The sequence below is a fragment of the Typopeltis vanoorti genome, chromosome 5, assembly GCF_054136105.1.
Source record: "Typopeltis vanoorti isolate ZY-2024b chromosome 5, IOZ_Tvanoo_1.0, whole genome shotgun sequence".
NCBI lineage: Eukaryota > Metazoa > Arthropoda > Arachnida > Uropygi > Thelyphonidae > Typopeltis > Typopeltis vanoorti.
This window is the reverse complement of record NC_143553.1, coordinates 98,235,139-98,258,256: the sequence shown is the minus strand read 5'-3', so window position 1 is coordinate 98,258,256 and position 23,118 is coordinate 98,235,139. Positions and strand designations below refer to the sequence as shown.

At 35.4% G+C, this 23,118-nt stretch overlaps 1 protein-coding gene across 1 annotated transcript in view; it reads right to left on the bottom strand.

The window, feature by feature from the left end:
* LOC150106680 (uncharacterized) overlaps positions 1-23,118 on the bottom strand; it is a 118,033-nt gene that overhangs the window by 30,233 nt on the left and 64,682 nt on the right. The window contains exons 4-9 of the mRNA XM_090393277.1: positions 20,508-20,667; positions 18,562-18,595; positions 17,939-18,089; positions 15,468-16,421; positions 15,025-15,086; positions 979-1,081 (exon numbers count right to left, since the gene is read on the bottom strand). Coding sequence (XP_090249403.1) covers positions 979-1,081; positions 15,025-15,086; positions 15,468-16,421; positions 17,939-18,089; positions 18,562-18,595; positions 20,508-20,667 — 1,464 coding nt within the window. The remainder of the gene's footprint in view (positions 1-978; positions 1,082-15,024; positions 15,087-15,467; positions 16,422-17,938; positions 18,090-18,561; positions 18,596-20,507; positions 20,668-23,118) is intronic.

Here is a 23,118-nt window from a genome sequence, read left to right as displayed (position 1 = left end):
ATTCAAAGGTTCAGATTTCATACCCGATATAAAAGACGACTCCTTGTTTCAGCAAAGTATTCTTTTTAAACTTCCAATATCGTCTTATACACCGACATATACGGTAAATAAATAAAAGTGTTAGGAGAATTAAAACTGGTTAAAAGTGATTCCATTTAAATTGGGTCATTAAAAAAAAAAAGCATCCTTCGATGTCTTTTTATTCCCCAAAGCAAGTAAATGGCTTTTTTTTTTTTTTTTTTTTTGAAAATTAGTAGGCAGCTGCTCTCCATCAGTGACCATCTCTAAGGTTGAGTGCATTACCAACGTGCTAATAAAAAAAAAAAAAGCGATAATCTTAATCCTAATTAGTATTCATTTGTATGCATCTTGTGTGGGCCTTACTGTTAATTTGTCGGAATGAGATTATTATTATTATTATTGTACCAATGAATATTCCATCTTCTATTTCTGCATATTAGGTAAAATGACCTGCCACAGTTAAGCTATTGACTTTTCCTAAATTTAATTTATATTATGATAGATAGTTGATTCTATTCTCATCCTCTGTGTCTTTCGATGCGTTTGTTCAGCGGCGAGTTATATTTTGAGGGACAAAATTTCCTAGAGGAAAACCTTGTGATGTCTCTATGAGACTGGCCAATTCACTTTCCATTGAAAAACGCGTATAAATATTCCCAGACGGGATTCAGACTCATGTCTTTCCAGCCAAGCAGGAACAAACTTTTTTTTCGACTTCACTACTGAGGTTTCACAATGAACATTTTAATTCGAAATTAATAATAAACATTCTGCAGTTCAAACATACATTGTTTATAAAGATGGCATATGAATTAGATCAGTTTATCTTTGCTTAAGTTTACATACAAAATATTAATTGAAAATTGATTCGATCTTGTAAAACTTAAAAACATGACTAGAGATGTTAAAGAACGCATCTCTTGTTAAATTTCATAACGTGGCGTGTCATGTTCTTACCTCATCTGTCTGGGGAAGATACTTGAGCAGTTCTTGGAGTCTCTCGGCACCTACTTCTTCGTGTCTTCCCTCTCGCAGTATCCGAATGATTTCTTCGTGAGAACTAAAGGAATTCAAAGCCTCCATTACGAAAAGAATAACTTTAAGTTACTAAACAAAACACTTAGATATTCACAATACAGTTGAACAGAACAGAATAAGTGCAGCAATAAAGGAGCAGCTATAACTCATCCTCTGGTCACGGGAAAAATATATTAGATTAAACTCTATCCTAAGAGACAGTCCGTGTGCGCACCGTATCAGTTAGCCCACATTACTGATTATACTTCTCACACTCACCAAGCAAACGGTCAGCAGTTGGTTGCTGTGGAGCTGTCGTTAACGTTCATAGATGAGGTCAGCCGTCCTGACACACAAACACTATATCCCACCCTTTCGTCTCCGCGCACCTTTTCTTGTCTCTGCTTTGTCCGTTCATCTCTCGGGGTTGACCGCGTAACCTCCTTACCCTCACCAGGACTGTCTCTTAACCTTCGCAACTCAATAAGAGACAGCCTTTTATGGAATACCTCAAAAACAGTTCATTTCCTTGGTTTGAACATTCGCTTTTATTACAAGCATGAACCCTTCTTGTTCCATTTTCGGTTTTATTTCGGTATAGGAAGAAAGCAAATGAGTCATAGCCTGTGGTACGAGATATAATTAGCACACGAAATAGAAGAGAAATACAATAAGCTTCCCTAAATTACATCGTTCAAGGAAATATTTGCAACCAAAACATGTTTATCGTGACTAAATGTGGAATTAACTGCATCACAGAAATATCGTTTGATCAGCAGGTATTTCTATTTTTGAATCTTGTTTTTATTTGTTATTCATCTTAAAATACAGATAACACCAAAAGCCTTATTTCTATTTATTTTATATTAACTTATTTTATTATTTTTAAACATCGAATGATACTTTACACACTTTATGCAAAAATATTTCAATAAAAGGCTTTCCTTTCAAACTGTCACGTTTGTTAAATAGTAATTCAGGGGAAGATGCTGTTCGACATGTTATTCGATTCCAATCTCAGCTGGCTACGATTTAAGATCGAGCTATCTTAAAGGGCAGCTCTTCTTTTTCCTTTTACAAACGAGAAAGTACCAAAGTCTTAGACACACTTCAATAGAGTTTTCAGCAATGGTGTTTTAACCTATGTTCTGATATACTCGTATATATATATATATATATATATATAAAACTCCTGAACTATATTCTCCATTGGGAAGATTCAGGTGCCTCAGAAACATAAGTTGAAACCGCTGCTGAAAACTCTCTCAAGGAGACTTGAAGAAAGCTTAGGGGAGTATTTAATTTTGTTGTGGGCTTTTAAAAAACTGACAAGAGCAAGCATTATAGTAGTTAGCGCAAGTTGTGCTGTGTGTAAAAGAGAATTTATCTCAGTGGAATTAATTGTAATTCAAGAATCGTTTAATCAAGTTTACAACAAAATTTTAATGTTCTAATACAGAAAATGTCGATAATATTGAGTGCAACAGCAACGGTATACGAAGGATCAATAGACCTAAAAGCACATCAGTGCCGCGTGTGTGATGTAGATGAGGACAGAGATGGAAGTTTATTGATTTTTTTTTTTTTTTGAAGAGTTGTAAGTTGCAATTGTTTGGGAATACTTCATGAAGAAGGCTGTTCCAGAAGACGGAGGTTGACGGAATAAAAGAGGAAGAGGAGAAGCAGGTTTGGTTCGTTTGCAGCTGCACGATAAAAGGATGCTGAGCAGCTGCAGCTCTTGTAGTAACTGAAAGTGAAGGAATGATAGTTGTCAACTCACTGTAGCAGTGACCATAGAAGTGCCTATAGAATAGACACAGTGATGAAACACTGCATCTGTGAGATTAGGTTGAAGTTAATCTTTAAGACAGGGATCATCAGTAAGCCTAATTGCTCGCCTCTGGAGAGCATCAAAGATTTCAAGGGAATTTTTACAAGGTGCACCACCCCAAACATGTGAGCAGTATTCTAGACATGGACGGATTTGGGATTTGTATATAGTTAGGAGTTTGTTGGGTGTAAAATATCCTTTTGGACGAAAGAGAATGCCTAGTTTCTTGGATGTTGAGGAGATTATTAATGCAATGTGTTTGTCAGGAGAGACTGTAAGTAAATGTTAGTTCAAGCAAAGAGATCTGATCTTGTCTGGTAATTTGTGTGTTACTGAGGGTAAACTGGGATCTCTTTTGCGAGAGAAAAGACAAGACTGTGTTTTAGTGGTATTGAACATGACAAGGTTGTCCTCGTCCATTGAAGGATAGCATGAAGACCAATGTTTAGGGCATTGGTTTGTAAATGATCTGGTATCATGGGATGTCATATTACTGCATAGTTTGTCAAATGAATAGGATAATTCATTTCAAAGTATTATCGTCAGGAACGCTGTGGACAGGATTAGTGGTGAAACATGGTAACCTGCTTACTATATATATTGCAGAAAGCTGCTTTGTGAATAAGCTGAGATTGAAATTGAACTGTTGTCTGCAAAATCTACCCAACAAGCTCATCTCAGTTATGTTGATATTATGCAGATAATATAGCGCACATGCCCTTATCGAGACTTAAAATTCCTGAAGTGAAGAATTGGGAGTAACCTTAGAGGCAGATTGTTTTTACCATATCTAAACATTATGTGGATATATAACATTTGGATATAGTAAACAACATTAGGTTTTGGTAATCAGTTACTGCTTTCATATTGAGATGCAAATAACTGAATTTATTTTTGTGATGAAGAGTGTATGGCTGTCTTCATCATCTCATCTTGATTAAAATGTGCAGTCCAACTGTTGTTTAGCTGTCGATTTATTTTGCCACTCAATGACTGAGGCCATCAGTGACTCACTTGAAAATAGTGTATTTTTTCAGTTAATACTTTCATATTAATTGACTTATAAAATTAACATATTCAACAAACCAAAAATCCGAGAGTACTATCCCTCTTCTTCAATATAGATCGATCCACTGATGGACGAGGTCTCCCCAGATTTTCTCCATTCCATTCTATTTTCAGCTTTTATCTAGCCATCTCTTCCTTGGTCTACTGCCATCCATAAGTCTCCATTTTATCAATAATTTAGAGTACTGTTAATACTTTAAAATAATTCTACGTAATATTAAGAGCAAGTTAGTTTAGGAGTAGCACCAAACTTTTAATTGTAGAGAAAATTAAAGTGAGTGTATTTTGGAATCACACGAGTCCGTTGTGTTGAATCTTGACTTCTTCACTCTGAATGAGCGAAATTCGTTTCAGGAATGAAATAGAGATTCTGATGCATCCGAACTCTTCTCTACATTACACTATCTATCTGAAGACCAGTTAAGGAATGCTATGTTTGTGAGGTTGCTTTTTTTCCTAATTTTACTTCTCGCAGAAGGGTGTAATCTTATTCCATCCTGGAGAACACTGTGGGCTCCTCATAATAAAAGCAGCACGCGAATTATCTATTTCCTCAAATAAATAAATAAATCTTAATAAGATGGAATTTGATTTGGTGTTATTACGAGTACAGTAACTTATATGAACTACGACGTGATTTCTACATATTTTATGATAGCGGAAACTAAAAAACAGACTGAAAAGAAACCGGCAAAAACCATTAAGCCTGCATTAAACATTTTTAACACAAGACTGAGTAAACAAAACCATATCCAATAAAACTATCGTACCTAAGAATAAACTACTGGTTATACTAAATTAATTCTTTTACTTCCCTAGCGGCTCTAAATTTCCGTCAAGTATCCGATATTAAAATGTTTTCCGAATTTTATTCCAACGGTTGACTACTCTTTCACTACAGCAACTTAAATTTAACCTAGAACAAGTATTTATTAGTTTAAAATTGTCCACCCTCCCTGGTACTCGATTCTTGAGAAAATATAAAAATATCTTCCATTATTCAAGTTGTTTATCCCATCAACCGCTTCACAGTCAAATCGCTTCTTATTCACCTTGTCTCTATGATTTGCAACAGACAAAAGTAGTCTTTGGTTGCCACTCATTGCAGATATAAATCTGGTCACTCTCCTCCATATCTTCTTCAAACTTGAATACAGTACTCTAAATGAGGTTTAACCATTATTTTGTTTATGGGAATAATTACTGCGTCTATAAATTAATGAAATAATCCCAGTTGCAGTTAGATTCCGCTATTATTCCTAAATAATTTTCATATATTTGTCTTATACTTGGATTTTTGATATCCCGATGAAGGACTTTGCACTTCAAGCTGTTTAATATTAATTGTCATTCCTTACTTTGCACTTCAAGCTGTTAAATATTAATTGTCATTCCTCAGACCAAAGAAATATCCAACGTAAGCCTATCTGTGATCTTCGTTGCTAACTACTCTTTGTAACTGACACTTTAGTATCATCTGCAAATTTATACATTATGCTTTTAATTCCATTATCAATATCATAATAAAAATTAAGAACAACAGTTGACCCAATAATGGGTTCGGAGGAACTTCACTAATTTCCGTAGCCCATTCAAATACCTCTCTATTATCTTATCTCCCTTAACCATCCTCCTTATCTGCCTCTACAATACCCCGATACGACCGCACTTGGACTACTGTGCTATGATTTGATCTCCTGGATACAGAGGGGATAAAAAAGCAGTGGAAAGGGGTGTGAATAAGATTTACGAAGATGATATCGAGGTTATGGAGGGGAGATTACGAAGTTAGATTGGAAATATAGGGGTCGCAGACATTACTAGACAGTAGAAACAGGGGTGATATGATAGAGATCTAAACGTTTGAGAGGGAGTTATAGAATATCGGTTGATAAAATTTTTCATTATGTCAAATGTCTTACTAAAATCCAAATATATGTGATATCGAAACTATTTCCTGTATCTAATCCCTTATCAACACTATTGTTAGTTATTATAACTAAGTTTGATAAGCAGGACCTACCATCTAACAAATCCTTGTTGCAATTCGCTTATAATTTTACTGGCATTTAAAACTTGCTGCAGAATGCTCATAGCATATCAAAAACTTCGATATTTTACTACATAACAGGTGTCACAAACTTTATATATATATATATATATATATATATATATATATATATTATGCATTATGCTAAAATCTACCACAGCGTAGTAGATTTTAAGTGGTACTCGTATAATGCTCTGCAGCTGAAAGCATAATTTTCACGAATGTGTCCTATTAATCATAAAAGATTTGACCCACTCAATGACTTTGTTCAATCTAGCTCCGTTGATATTATATTAATATTTTTTTTTGGGGGGGGGGAGATGGACTGAGTCCTTGACTCTTTATCCCTTCATCTGATTGAAAAAAATGTGTGGATGTGAGCTAAAAACTCTAGTCATGGCTGGGTAACTGCAATAGCCGAGCCTCAGTTAAAACTTCATTGGCTACAGCATTGTCCTCCGTTACCATGGGCATAATCCTATTGTCCTTTAGTCATTAAATTTTTTTAAGTTCGTCTCAGATAGATATAAATTTATGCAAATAATTAAAAAATAGTGTGTCAAAATTTTAAATAATACTTTTGAACATTAAAGTTATTCAAAAATATTTTTAAATATAGAAATAAACATTAAAGTTAAAAATGAAATTTATAGAAATTGTGAAAATTTTTATTAAGCATTTTATGTAGTGAATGAATACTACTATTTACAAGAATTATAGAGAAAATCATGGACACTATTCAGTATAGAAGAGGAAGTGTAATACATGTTTAGTACATATTATTACATCACGCTGTCTTCACTAGGTTTTTTTATTTATTCGTGTGGGGTTCCCCACACGAATAAATAAATAATAGGACAGGTTGAACCCCCCCTAGTGAGGGATTAAGTATGTATTTTATTACTCTAGATACGTGTGTGTGTGTGTTTTCACGGGCCGGTTTGCCTGTGGTGAGGGACAAAACACCGGTCTCATCTCCCACCTGCGGTGAGAGATGAGACCGGCTAACTCACCTTTAGTTGAAAGAGACCAGATAAAGGTTCCTCGCGTCATGGACAGGATTCGAACCCAGGACTTTCCGACGGAAGGGCTTCGCCTATACTGACTGAGCTATGGAGGCTCATCTTCATTAGGTCATCTTAGTGAAACCACTACATAGTATTACAATTTATTACTGCTTCCCCCCCCCCCCCTTCCCAAATGATAACTTAAAGAATCTTTATATAAACTATGCATACAGACAAAAGTTAGATCTCGGGGACTGTAGTAAGGCACAAGTGATATTTTGATATGTGATAAAATTTTTAGGTTTAAAAATAATTTTTATATGCTCATTTAAAGAATAAAATCAACTACTATTCATTTAAAAAACCTCTGAAGAATTTTAATAATTTTATTATTATTATTTTCTTTATGGGAATCCCACACCCATTAAAGGATGTAAATCTATCTCACGTGGGTCCTGCGAGTTAAAGATTAGATGATCTGGAAACCTTGCCGTAGAGACCAAATCTGGACCTTTTTTCAAGCCACTTCAGATTCTCTAATATAAAGAGTAATGGTTTCAGATGGGTAATGAAAACCGTCTATCCTATGAAAACACTGACATCCAATGTTCCATCTAATTGTTGCCATCCCATGCAGGCAAGTTTCCAGTCTCAGATTCAATTTGTGCAATAGCCTGCGCGCATTACATTTTCATAGTAAGTTCAAAAATTATTGACTATAAATTAAAAATATTGTACGCGCAATTACTAGGTGTGTGCACTTCCTTTTTGACCGGTGTGTGTGTGTGTGTGTGTGTGTGTGTGTGTGTGTGTGTGTGTGTGTGTGTGTGTGTGTGTGTGTGTGTGTGTGTGTGTGTGCGTGCGTGCGTGCGTGCGTGCGCGCGCGCGTGCGCGAGGGGACAGGGGCACAGCTTATAGGGAACATTGCTGACAACCATACAAGATTCGAATCCATAGTCTGTTGTTTGTGAGAGCGAGTACATCAACTACTGGGCCAATGAAATTAAAAAAAGATTTGCAATTGAAATTCTTAGAGTTGGATTAACGTATAAAATAATAGATGTAAAAACTAGAGAAAATAATTTGAAAATTATTAATGATATTTGGTGGATAACTAATTAGAAAAATAAATATAATCGAAGCTGAAGGTTGAGTAATGGTTTTCAGTAATTTCTTAATTTATTTATGATAAGTGGAAGAGTGGGGAGAGGATTATAAACAATCAGAAGCTATTATAATGTTATAATAAGATATAATAAAGTTTAATTAATTAATTTGATTCAGATTATTTTTGCATACTCCTAGCATTAAGGATCCCATGAGGTTTTTCTTATGTAACTTGTTTACAATGATACAAAGTAGAAAATCTGTATCATAAGAAAAACTTTGTCCACTAAATAAACTCAGATCAACGGGAAATAAATAATTTCTTTAAACTTAAAACTTCCTGAGATTTGAGTGAAAATGAGTTCAATTAAATGAATGCTTTCTTTATTGAAAACTCTAAACTTAGAAATAGAGCGTGCACATTCCTCCTCAGTACCCATTATTCCGAATTGATTTTAACTTACTACTAGCAGTTCTTATAATAAAGATCAAGTTATCTGCTCGAAGAAGGTTTCACCTGAACGATCCTGTTACAGCGGAATAATAGCCGCATGATATTCAATACAATTCTTTACAGCAGATGGTTCACTGAACTCGAAGGCTCTCACTTTTCTTTTAAGAAGTCCAATGACTTTCAAGAAGGTTCGGCTGTGAAGAGTCTTTTGTTTAATATCATTTTACTTAGTCAGGTAGTTGTGACTAGAAAATTTGACCTTTCTTCGTCGCATTGCAGCGACCTCTTCTTTCTTGCAGGTAATTGTTGCAAGGAGGGAAAGTATCAAATGATTACTGAGGTGTGAAATACAGAACGAATCAGTACATGACTTCCTTAAGACTAAAGAAAATCAGAGATTTCAGATTATTGTTGGGAAAGACAATAACTTTGGTTGTTTACTGTCTGAATTTTATAAAATATGTATTGGAAAAACAAAAAATTGTATAAGAATATTAAGATAGACGAGTGAAAACATTTATAAATAGTTGTCAATCAGATACTGTTTAATTTCTAATTTCAAGAACTTCGAGGTTCTAAAAGCCAGCTGATTCCCTAGTAGCTAAGAGACAAATGTTTAGTATATTACAGTAGATCTTTATACAGTATAAAAAGAATAATAACTGTTGCATTATGAAATCTCATTGAATTTGTATCTAAGATCTTTAATATTTTAACCGGTTGAAATGAAAAAAAAATTTTTTTTCATAGTTTTGACAGTGGTCGGTCCAAATGATGTCCGCATAAGGTAAAGGAGTTCTCTTCGCTTTTCAAAAGTATCAAGAATGAAACCATAATCTCCCACACAAAAGAAGAAGAGGATTAAAAAAATAACTCTAAGCGACATTTTTCAAGAGAGAGGGGGGGACGTTATTTGAGAGGTTTTTAAATCTAATGAGACCGTCAACAAGAATGAGTATTACTACAGTTTGAAAAAAAAAAAAGAAAAAGAAAAAAAAAAAAGCTTAACCCGAAAATCATCACATGTATAACCTTACATCACAATACTGCTAGACAGCATAAAATTTAGAATTAACAATTTGGTTGGACAATCATACCACACTTAGCCCAATGTTCGGGTGTAGTTCCAACTGACTTTTATTTCTTCGATGCCTTGACGACTCATCCGAGTGGAAACCGTTGATGAGAAACTTGCAAAAATGTAGGACTGGTTCAGTATTTAGCATACAATTTTCAAATGGTATTATCATTTAGACTCAACATTGGGAAAAACTGCATTCAATTCAGAATATTAACTATCAACTATCAACTTTACTGACATAAGGGGTGAAGCAAAAGCTTTTCATATTACCGGCTATCTTGAGAGAAACTGTGAGTAGAGAAAGTTTATGAGCTAATTGCTCACTATGAGTGGGCAATGTTGAAGTTTAGGATGGCTTTAGGTCTTTTATGTTTGAAATAATCCATTGCGTCATAATCTGCAACCAGTTGGATCAGTTTGTTAGGGTGCACAGATGCTTTTGAGAAGAATTTGATTGCTGTAGTCTGCATGAAAGTGTAAATATAAGGGACATTGTGTCCCGATGTAGCTGGACAGTTCGGATGAACCATGAGACGCCCAGAATCATTCTGAGACATTTATTCTAGATACGTTGTAATTTGAGAATATTAGAATTTGAAGTATGACTCCAGGCTGGTGAAGCGTAGGTGAGTATTGGACGAACCATCAGTTTGTATATGAGAAGTTTGATTCTGGTGCTCAGCTTACTGTTTCTGTTAATTAGCGGATAGAGCTGGGCTATGGATTTTGATGTGTTTGCACAGAAAGTCTTGATATGGGAGCTGAAAGTCAGTTTTCTGTCCAGTATTACACCAAGATATTTGATCTCATTTTTCCACGGAATTTTAGTGTTGAAAAGGAGAATATCTTCTTTAGGAAGCAGTGATCTTCTGGAGAATAGGACGGCTAAGCTCTTCAGGGGATTCACTTGGAGTCGCCATTTGGAAAAATATTGTTCGATTAGCAGTAGGTTTTCTTGCAGTTTCTTGATGGCTAGGTGAGGCTTTAAAGATCTGGCCAATATCGCTGTATCATCAGAGTATAGGGCTTTAATTGAAGATAATGGGTTGTGTGGTATATCATACAAGTATAAGGAGAATATGATTCGTGCTAGTAAGGATCCTTGTGGAACTCTAGCCAAGATGCGTTTTTGTGTCGAGACTACCCCACACATCCTGACTTGCATGCGCCTATTGTAGAGGTATGCCTTTATAAGATGAATGATTCCTATTGGTACACCAGATGATATCAGTTTGTATAGCAAACCATAATGCCAAACCTTGTCAAATGCACTGGCTATGTCAAGGAAAACAGCCCCAGTGCATTTGACGCCAGCTAAAACCCGTGATGATGTGTTCCATCAATCTGTGTATTTGCTGCGTGGTGCTATGCGACTGTCGGAAGCCAAACTGCTCCTCGGGCAGGATATTTAATCGGAGTACTGAATCTTGAAATCTGGTAAGAATTACCTTCTCGGCAATTTTGCCGAGATTAGAGATGAGGCTGATTGGTCTGTAATTTTGAGGCAATCTGGGATCTTTTGCAGGTTTATGGATCGGTATTATGTCCGCCAGTTTCCAGTAGGAAGGGAAATATTTGTAGTGAAGGATGGAGTTAATTATATTTGTCAGATGGACAATAGCTCTACGTGGTAGAAGCTTTATTACTTTGTTAGAGATACCATCGAGTCCAGGAGCCTTTTTGTTCTTGAACTTCTTAATAATATCATATATTTCAGCAAGTGAGGTGGGTGCAATTTGAGTGGAATATGTGAAAGAAGAATTGAGTGAATATCTGACATTACGGTGGATCTTGTATATATGGTTAAAATCGAGGTGATCATATGCAGGTTTACATTGTTTTTCAAGATGATTTGCTACTGCTTCAGCTTTATCAGTATCAGTGTGGATGAGACGTGAATCTGTTTGGAGGGGGGAAAGAGGTTTATTTCTGTTTTTAATCTTTCGGATGAGATTCCATATGGAGTGATTATCAGTAGAGATGGAGGTTAATTTTTCTTCCCAGAGTTGAGTTCTATAGGCTGCAAGGGCATCTCTCACTACAGAGTTGAACCTGTTCAAGATCCGTTTGTCTTGCGGCGCCCTGGTGTTGTGATATCTTTTTCTTGCCTTATTTTTTTTCTCTAATCAGATTCATAATATCTTCTGGCAAGTGGTTGGACTTGCGGGTAGTTGCAGGGGTAGTAACTGCTGCATAGGCTGCTTTAATCTGTTCTGTTAAATTTTTAACAGCTATTTCAATTTCCTCTTTTGATTTAATGATGGGAACAGGACCAATATATTTTGGAAGTACCTTGGAGAGCCTTTCCCAAGGAATGAATGAGTGAGGGGGGGGGATAATTTTTCAAGGTTTCCTAATTTTAATCGTATTGGGTTATGGTCTGATGACAGATCGTTAATCGTCATTAAATTGTATTGGAGTCTGATGTGCTGCAATATGGCTATGTCCAACACATCAGCCCGACCATAAGTGTTGTGATGGGTGGGATCAGCGGGACCTATTACAAGAAGGTTGTTGAAACCAGCATAGTTTTGTAGTATCTGTCCATTTTTGTTGGTGGAATGGCTATTCCAGGTTGAATGCTTGGCATTTAAATCACCTGCCACAATGATAGGCTCTCCGGTATCGAATAAGGCATTCAAATCCTAGAACAGTAATGATTTATGTGGAGGATGATATGCTGCGAAGATTTTTAATTTGCCGACAGAACTCGTGAGAATCTCAATGCCGGTGACCTCGAGGTTAGTGGTAGGAGGGATGTTTATGGAGTGATGAGAGATGAAATTTTTAATGAAAATTGCCGTGCCTCCTCCTCTGTGGGATAGTCTATCAGCTCTGCACAGTTGGTATCCACAAATTTTGGGTTGTCTGAAGGTCTTAAGTGCGTCTCATTTAGTAAAAGGACATCTGGCTGATGTCTTTGGATAAAATTTTGAAGTTCTAAAATCTTACTCCTCAGGCCGTTCGCGTTCCACGCAATGATCTCTAGAGATTCTAGTTTTACTTTGTTACTGTTCATTAGTGAGCGCTGAAATAATGGCTTGTGTGTCCTTTAGAAATCTGTTAGTAGAACTTTGTGAAGGGTTGGATCTGCTAAAATCCAACAGCATATTTGCGAGAGAAGAGGTAATGATAGCTGCCAGATTTGTGTGTGTGTGGTGTTGTCTGTTCACAGGATGACTGTTTAGGACGAGTTACATCCGCATATGTCCTAGATTGTTGTTGCGGAATTACTCTTTTGGGAACCTGACTTCTTCTGAAGGGCGTCTGACCTTTTATATTGAACTTCAGGAGACTGTGACGTAGTCTCTGACATAGGTGTGCTGATTGAGGAAGAAAATGTTTCTGCTTCTGATTTTCTATTTCTTGGACTGTGAGTGCATCCTTTGTAATTGGCAGTGTGAGGACCGCCACAATTGGCACATTTAGCCGGGGTAGATTTTGGTTTAGTGCATGTATTTGTTGGGTGGGCGACCCCACATTTTAGACATCTGAATTCAGCCCTGCACATCTGGGCATGGCCAAATTTTTGACATCTGTGGCACTGCCCTGTTGAAGCTCTTTTTCTTAGTGGTTCTATAGTAATTTTTAGACCACAGATGGATGTCAGATCATGTATGTGCTTATAAGCTTGACTGATCTCAATTAGAACCAGTGGCATTGGAGTATTGTCTTTTTTTGGTCATTCGACTGACCTTAACGGGTGGTAGGTTTTGGTGGAGGAGATCCGCAACCACTTCTTCTATGGATACGTCTTCCGAGACACCTCTGATTACTACCTTGAGGTTTCTTTCTGATCCTAGTGAAAAGGTGTGATACTGTATACCTTTGGCATCCAATTCACCAGTCAACCTTCGATAATCTATCACTGAGCAGGGCTGTATTTTAATACCTTCTGAGACATTCTTTGCTTGACTGTATGAAATCTTTAAATTGGACATCATAGTCCTTAGGGATATCCATTTTTTCTTTTCTCGCAGAATAATCGGAGGTATCTTTTCTCTTGAGGAAGTAGGAGAGTCCGGGTCAGGAGCGTCTTCTTCCATTCGATCCGCTTTGTGTGGTTCAGAGGCTGCAGTTTTGCGTTTCTTGAGAGCGCGAACCTCTTGATAATCGCTGTGATCTGCAATGGAACTGTCATCAGCAGTTGTTTCTATTACGCTAGTGCTATCTTGATGGATACTGGGAAGAAATTCAGAGAGTTGAGGATCATCTGAATCAACCTCTTCTATTTGATGAATTACGACTTTACCTTGCCATTTAGTGTGCAGTAGATTTCCTACATGCTTGAAAATAGCCAGGAGTTCTTTGAAATTTAGTTCTTCATATGGTGCCTCCATGATAGATCCTAAAGTCTGTTCTGTGGGGCAGGACATGCCTTGCCTGTCACGATAGCAAATAGACAGTTGCTTATGATTACAAGATATGAAACAATGGCGATACTAGCGGCAGTAGGCCTAGCGTATAGTCCTTTTAATTTTAATTGACTTACCTGGATAAATCACTATGGAAAAATAAAGTGTCTGTTTATGGTAGCAAGCAATTAACTACTATTACTAATGAATAAGCATAAAAACGCCAAAAAAAAATATCAATCAAATTCACAATTCACCATCAATAATACACGAAATACTAACACGCAAGCCGCCATCATTTTCGACCTGCATTCAGAATCAAGAGATGATATGGTTATATAGTATAAGTATCTACAGTAGTATTATCCTCTAATAGCTGTATATAAAATTCGTCTGGTTTTTTTTTTTTTTTTTGTTGTTGTTTTAAGTTTCTGGATTTATGCAAAAATTCAACCAGACATTTCTTTCCACCCACTGCCCTGACAGAATAAAGGAATCGGACATAAAGTATTACCGTATTTCATATGAAAATAAATAAATAAAAAATATAAAAAAATATAAAAGCTTTCTTTCCAATAGAACAATCAGTGTTCAAACGTTGACTTTCCATTTTCTAACTTCAGACATTAAACGCAAGCAATGCTTTATTAAACAACCCAAACTTCTATTTAACATTGTCATCCTCCCTTCGCCTAAGGAGTGTTGAGGCGATTAAGAATAATAGCTCTCCAGTCTAATATATTGGCAGCAAAGTTATTTAAATTTCTGCAAGAGTTCAGACCACTTAATGTTTGTATCCATTTTCTTCTACGTTTCCGTTCTGGAGAATTTGAGAAAATCTTTTCTTTTCTTTTTTTACCATCATAACTGTTTTTCTTTGATTATTTCCATAAAATTAACAAATACCAAGAATGATTAGAATTTGTTTAGGTGAAATTTTTAATGGATTTTCGAGAACTTTTATTATAATTACATTAAAAGACGAGTCTTCTTAAAGAAGTGAATATGGGAAAAATCCCACAAAAATACTTACCAACGAAATTGTTTTAGGACAATATTAATAGTAAGACTTCTCTTTCCATCAAGAAGATTGACCTGGAAATTAAATAAATAATAGCTATAAGAAAAACTTAATAATTAAATTCGAAGTACTTTCATTTGAGAAAACAACTAATGGCATTGTAATAAGATATGGTGTAAAGAAATGAGTTTATCCAGGAGTTTAGGTCAATGTCCCTTATTTAAAAACTAGCAGTAATATACAGTTGATCACGATAAGAACGAATATTTAATGTCAATAATTCCTACTTTAGTAATTTGTTCTTTCTATTGATTTAATCTAATCCTGTTCAAAAAGATCTCGTGTAAAACATGAATAAAATTACTAATTCATATAAGAAAATGTGTACAAAAAACAAAAAAAAAGAAGTAAATGCGGTATAATTTCAAAAAAAAATTAATATTGTGGTCACTTACCTCTTGGTAATCCTTCTTTTTCTTTTCTGTACTATCTGCTCTGTCCCGACCAAGACGAGGAGAACTTTGACCATTCATGGTATTCTGCTGACAGAATAATCCCTCCATTGCGTCAAAGTCCAAGTCATGAGGATTACCATGATGTTCCTTGGCCACTCGTATCCAAAGATTATCGCTATCAACCACTTTGTGACTAGGAATTTTACTCCAGTTTAGGGACTTCATTTTGTTCTTGGGTTTTGGAGTCTCTTGTTGAGGAAGTCTTTTCAGTACTTGTTGAGGTGGACTCGCTGAAGTTAGAACCTGATTTGGTGACCTTCCTGGTAAAAGAGGAGGAGGTGGGGGCGGTGGAGGACCAATACAGTTAGTAAGTCCTGAGGTAGCAGGTGGAGGTGGTAAAGGGGGAGGTGGTGGCATTGCAAGAGAGAAGGTTTGGCTTCTGGAAACGGATTCAGACAACGGTGTCAAGACTAATGGTTCGCATAAACTACCAGGGTCAGGAAAAGGTGGTGGTGGAGGCGGAGGAGAAGTTGTTGAATTGTGCATTGTTGGATTCTGTACATTAGGCGTTTTCGGAGGTACTAGATCTCTCGGAGTAGATGGAATGGTGGGTGAGAATGGATTGGTTGGTGAAAGTAGTCCTGGTGTCCTTGATCCATCTTTGAATGTCAAAGACAAAATACTTCGTTTCCTTGTGCGTCCATGACATTCCTCGGAGCGATGACACGAACATTGACAAATACTGTCCACTAACCGTAACTTGTTCAGAGCATGGTGGGAACTTGGAGAACGAAGTAACTTATCAGAGTCCGCTTTGGTTTCCAGAAGAGTAGCTCTGTGAACAAGAGTCTCTGCTGTATCCCAAATAATGTCAGATATTGGCTGAGACGCGTCTATCCTTAATAAATTCTGTAAGATGTTAAGAAAAGGAATCTCCTGGGGAGTTTCGGAAACCTAGAAGGAGAAATTGACGGATGTATAATTAAAAAAAGCGTTAAATTGTATCTTAACTGAGACTATAAATTATAAATTCTTTTATAAGTTAATGAAGAAACAATAGAAAAATTCTCTTCGTGCTAGGCGCAGTCAATCATAAGAACGGCGAGTTACCCAGAAATCCTACAGAGAGGTTTTACTGTATTCTTATTCTGCTGAGTACTTAAGTGATAACAAAAGTTCATCTCGTTAAACTCCTTTATACAACAACAAAGTATTATTAATAGTCATCAATATTAATATTAAATGACTGCTGATAATAATGTCTGTTTTTGTAATTTAACGATTTCACCTCATATTAAAAGTAAATGCATTAATGTTATCTGCTAATTTTTGCACATAATATAAAATATTTTTGGTTAATCAAAAATATGAACTTCAAATCTTGTACTTTTTGGTAAGGATGAATACCTTAAAATTTGACCTGGACTTAAGGATAATATGGTGAGCTTTATGCCTAGGTCCATGCTTTATGTGTAAGCGTGCGTGTTTTTCAATGGCCAGTCCAATTTGTTCCATTTTGGGGATGTCAAAATCTTAGGGACACCTTAGAGAACGCAAATGGAATTACTAACTGAAATTAATTAATTTCTTAATCCGAGGACAGAAAGTGATGAAATATGCACAATCCACATGACAGCATTCATGACTGAAAGATTCTTTTAAAAAAGTTTTCTGCGAAAATAAACATCCTTTGGAAAGACCAAGGTTCGAATCTCATCAAACCAGATGAACATTTCCTAAGCCTTTTCAACTCACCTTAGGATTGTTGTTTTGGAATTACAGCTTTAGAGCAGAAGCATTTAAGGCTATAACGCTAGTTCATTGTGTCAATTCCCTGAGATCTTCTGGCCAGTTTGAATGTCTTACAATATTAAAAAAAAAAAAAAAAAAGAGTTTCAGGGAGGAATAACGCTAGGTATCAAGTGGAGGTGAACGGTACTTGCCTGCTGAGAACTTTCGTTTTTCTTACTGCATAATATTCTCTTTCTGATCTTAGCATCATCGAAGCTAATTCTAAAACAATAAAAGCCAAAGTAAATTAAATGTATCAAGAATCTTAGCAGTATTCTTAAACCAAGCATTGTAGAGATACTGCACAATGATTTTATTTTATTAGCAGAATAATTGGGTAAATTCGGCCTGCTCTAACTTTCTAAGTTGAATTACCGATATACTACTTTTATACGACAGACGTTTTTGGCATTCAACAAAAGGTAAGTCTTTCAAATTTGATGCTTTAAGTTCAATTAATACACTTTCAGTTGTTTCCAGGTGATTTTCAAGAAAGTGTTTAATTCTTTCTTGCATCACCTCAAACTTCGATGGACAGCCATTGAATAGTATCGTGACTAACCGTCTTCGGTTTGGTTGATAGTTTCAAATTAATTTCAAGTCTTCAAATATCCTCTCCAGCCATTTAGCTCCTTATAGTGCTCATTGAAATAAATTGAAAAATGACACATTAATGTTACCTGGCGTAATATTGCATAGAATACGTCCATGTGGGAGTTGAGATCGACACCATCCGGACCGGATAGTCTAGCATCATCTAAGCTGCGTTGTTCGTCGAATACCTCTAACTGGACGGCAAGATCAGAGTCTGCACTTTCTGCACATTTCCTCCTAGAAGAGAAATTTTTTTTTAAAAAAAATCAGTTTTCGATTTATTACATTCTCAAAATTTGTGATATATTGCTAAAATTGTCAAAACCCGATATTGGTTTTGAGGAAAAGTAAATGGAAAAAGTTCTGCTACTAGTTCTAAGAGCTGTTCATAAACTACTATATTATTAATATCTTCAGGACATATTTCGGAGAGCATGTCAAAATTTTGATATACTAAGCCTGGAATACATTATATATATATTATATATATATATATACAGTATATATATTCTGGAGAATATAAATTCGGTTTCAGGAAACCCATAAGAAAAAGCAGCATTATTTCTGAGCGTATTTTCATACGGTTTAAATTTAGAAAGTACAACGTATAATAAAAAAAAAGAAAATTTAAAAACAAACCTGATTAATCTTGACAATATACGGTTACTTTAATATTATCAAATAGCTTAACTTTTACGAGAACACTTACCTCAAAAGATTGATCGCTTCGAACAGTTTTAGTCCTATAAGAAACAAATAATAATTATTGGTTTTAAGATAAGTTTCCTTTTTAAAATAGAAGAATATTTTACTTTTATGCAAATAAATAATATATATATATATATATATTATAATATTAATTATAATATTATGCCATACATACATGCGAAGTAACACATACATCTATACGTGTATAGTTTACTGAATTAATAAATAGATTCAAAATATCAGGAAAAAGATCTGGCATTTTTATTAGTATCTGGTACTGGTTAAGCAGCGGTCGGAATGTGTATTTCTACATATATATATATATTCATATGTTATTGAACTTGAATAAGCAATCGTCTCATATTGCTATCGTTTATTTATAATTATTATTTTTGTCATTTATAGCTTAATTTTTTTCCTATGCATATTACATATATCCGAATTTTTTGTATTTCCTGAGGATAAGTACTTTTTATCCGATCCCAAGGACTAGTACTTGGCCAGCAGCCAGTACCAGTCCTTGGAGGGGGAGGGGGGGGGACGCGGCTTTACAAAGATCATTGCAAATTACTAGTCTTAAAATTATTTGTACGAAGCTCTGTAAAATTATTTAAGCGTAGAGCTTCTTAAAATTATTTTTAAGAAGCTCTGCGCTTAACATCATCAAATAACTTAGTAAAAGAATCACAGTGGGTTTGAATAGCCTTTTTACTTTCTGTACAAAAGACCTTAATCTATTTGACGATGGTTAACTAATGCCATTATTGATTACTTATTAATCATATAAAAAATCCAAGAATTCAATAAATTCTATTCAAAATTCTTATTTTTACTTAAAAATTATTAGATTTCCTCTAGATAAATGTCACTATTATAAGTGTTTTTTTTTTTTTTTTCTATTATCATTTAACTATATTTAATAAAAGCCATGGTACAATATTTGTTTACTTGTCTACTCTTTAATATAAAATGATAAGCCTTTTTTTTGTAACGTTTTTGGTCAAGTTATTTGAAACGTTTTGAAACTCAGGGACTACTCTGAGTGTCGAGTCTTTAAAATTTGAGTCATCAGAATTGAAGGAGAACTGGCCTACCAGTCCGGAACTCGAGGGGGTTGGGCGCCGTAGGAGCCACGGGGTGTCACCCCCCCTTTCGAGTCTTTAAAATTCGAGTCATCAGAATTCAAGGAGAACCGGCCTACCAGTCCGGAACTCGGGGGGGGGCGTAGGCGTCAGGGGAGCGGAGCCCCCCCTAGTTTACTTATATAATGTGAACTCTTAAAGCAGTATTTTGCTCTATTGAGCTTTCTGTCTGGTCTCCGAAAAGAACAGTAGGATGTGCAATTTCAGTTTATCTGACGCTTAGTTGTACTTGCCTCTGGCTGAGCTGGGCTAAGGTTCGGCTAGGTTTCCAAGTGGAGTTATCCAGACATGGCCCTTCTGGATACTCGGAACTGGTGGCTTTTAAAGGACACCATTTCCAAGTTTTTGGAACTTGGCCAAAATCCAAAAATTCCAAAATTTTTGGATTTTGGAATTTTGAACATGGTTTTGAACATTCAAAACCATGCTCAAAACAACATGGTTTTGAACATGTTGTTCCTGGTCTTCTGAAGGCGTGAATATGATATTTGGTTTTTATTAGTCTTGTTTTAGCAAATTTTAGAACTTAGTTTTCTAAAATAAAGTAACAGGTGATATTGGCATGGAGTGTGCTTACTCTTCCAGACGAAGAATGTGCAACAGTTTTTCATAATAAAAGCTAGACAGTCTCAATGAGGTCTTTACTAATGTACCTCTTATGCTACCAAAATTATTATGAATTATTTTCGCATATACATCGCACATCTTTGAATTTCTCCATATTAACAGCGCATAATAAACTCTGAATAACACTGATGACCATATGAAATCAAGAAATTACAATTGGTAAATGACACTTCCTTACCTATGAACTCATTCCTGATACGAAAGCGATCTTGACTGGACGCCGCTGAGATGATAACACAATTAACAAATGCAAGCAAGGCTGTCTGGTAGTGAATATTGTCTGTGCTTTTTAGTTCATCTACCACGATTTTAAAACGATACCTTAGGCTCTTTTGAACCTATCCAAACACACAAAAAACAATTCATAAATTAAAAATAATGTTCAGATATTGTAAAAAAAATATGATATACTTTATAATGGCAATTATTCTCTAAATGAGGAAATTATAGTGAGATTAGCAGGGAAATACATCCAAAATTATCATTATGTCATCATTAATAAATTTCAAATGGATCACTTACAAATATGAATATTTGTTCATACTCGAAAACGAAAAGAATAAATAAGTAAATATTTTTAAATTAAGGAGATATTAAATCCCACATTGTTTCAAAACCGAATAAGAAAGTCAAAGATCGGAATCAGAGTTTCCTTTCGAATATAGTAAACTATGAAAGTATCGACAAATACTAGCGTAAGCCAAAGCACGAAGTCCAGCACTAGGGCAACTCGTTGCAAAGGCTAGTATTCGCCGATACTTTTATAGTTGATAATATTCGGCATGAAACTCTTTGATTCCGATCTTTGAGTTTCTTATTCGGTTTTGAAACAATGTGGGATTTAATATCCCCTTAATTTAAATAATGTTACATCGCCGTAGTGAAGCCTATTTGCTCTTTATATTTAAGTAATTTAATGGGTACACCTTTTTGACAATTCGTATAGCAGAGTATATAAGTTCTTTTCGCTATACCCTTAGTATTAATTTGATCTACCTACTCACCATAATTTATATATCACCATAATAATATATCACCATAATAATTAATATATCACCATAATACCTACTCACCCACTCACCAACCTTCCACCATAATGTATAACATCATACATCTCCTAGGAGATGGGTTTTACATTATGGGAAATACTAAGAATAGTGATCAGAACTTTTCCCACCTTTGCAACGAGTTGCCCTAGTGTTGGACTACGTGCTTTGGCTTACGCTAGTATTCGCCGATACTCTTATAGTTTACTATATTCGGCATGAAACTCTTTGATTCCGAACTTTAAGTTTCTTATTCGGTTTTGAAACAATGTGGGATTTAATATCCCTTAATTTAAATAATAAATAATAAAGAGCCTGTGTAGCTCAGTGGATGTGGCGTTTGCACACCATCGCGCTAGGCCGCACGAAGGAAGTCTTGGTTTCGAGTCTAGTCGGCGACTAGAGGAAATTTTTCTAAGCCTTTTTTCGACCGGTTCCCGAGTTAGTCGATCTCTGGCACGGGCAAGCAGGTTTTTCCTCCCGGAAACTCGGGTTTTTCGTCCTGTAAACTCAAGAAAATCGACCGTAGAACCCACATTATTTCAGTCATTAAATATATTGTGTTAGGGTTAGAGACCACGAGATGGCGGCACATTTGAGCCGTCTCTCTTCACTGCGTACTGCTTAATTAGTGATAGCCTTGGGCCATCTGTCTCTGATTGGGTACCAGTGGAGATTGAACTGCCCACTCAGTCTCCAAAAGTTAGATAGGGCTAAATGGCCTCGCCTACTCCCGTATATACGGGAATAAAAAAGGCGTTAGCTGATTTTTTTTTTTTTTTTTTTTTTTAATTTAAATAATGTTACATCGCCGAAGGGAAGCCCATTGGCTCTTTATATTTAAGTGATAAGTAAATACATTTTAAAAATGGAAAATAAAGGCGTTGCCATTCAGGGTTTGAAACTTCAAGCATTGACCTAAGTGGGGAAATTTGTACGAGTGTTGGAAGGACAAATATAATGCCAAGTTTAATAAGTTAGTAATTAATGCAGTAAAAATTGAAAATTATTAGTCGATGAGTTTAAATACAGTATTTTTCATAACACACGTGATTGAAGATTTTTTTAACCACAGGATATGGTCAGTGGAAACAGTTTCCTGTTTGAAATTCATTTTTGCAATTGTAATAAAAGTTTTTAAATCTTATACCCAAGAAAAAAAAATGCCGCTTAGTAACACTAGCTTTGTCCATCATATGGACGCTTGTTTGATATTGTAAAACATACTTTATTGTTATTCTATATATATAATATATATTCAGATGGTGCTGAGGAAGGAGCATTTCACAAAATTCTTTGAGTGTACGCTTATACTTTTGCTATGGTCGGTTTAAATATGAGCGTCTACGAATCTTGTGAGTGAAGCACCTCTTCTTCAGCCTAATGTTTTCTTCCAGGAATGTGAGTCCTCTCTCTCTCTCTCTCTCTCTCTCTCTCTCTGAAAAGTGCAGAGAACACACAGTAAACAAATATCAAATGCTTGCTTCCATAGTTTGTTTGTTCTGACACATCCCTAAAACAATCACAATTCAAGCGGATATGAAATAAAATCGAAATCCTTAAAGGGGCTAATATCTTCAGAATATGCTCTTACTTTGTAGTGACCAAAATTATTGCAAAAATAAGCTGTAATTTCTCTTTTAAATGAATATTTCGTAGATAATATTTTATAATTAGATTAAAAATCTGTGTTATTAATTCACAATTTCTACAAGTATCCTCAAAATATAAGGCAAGATGGCT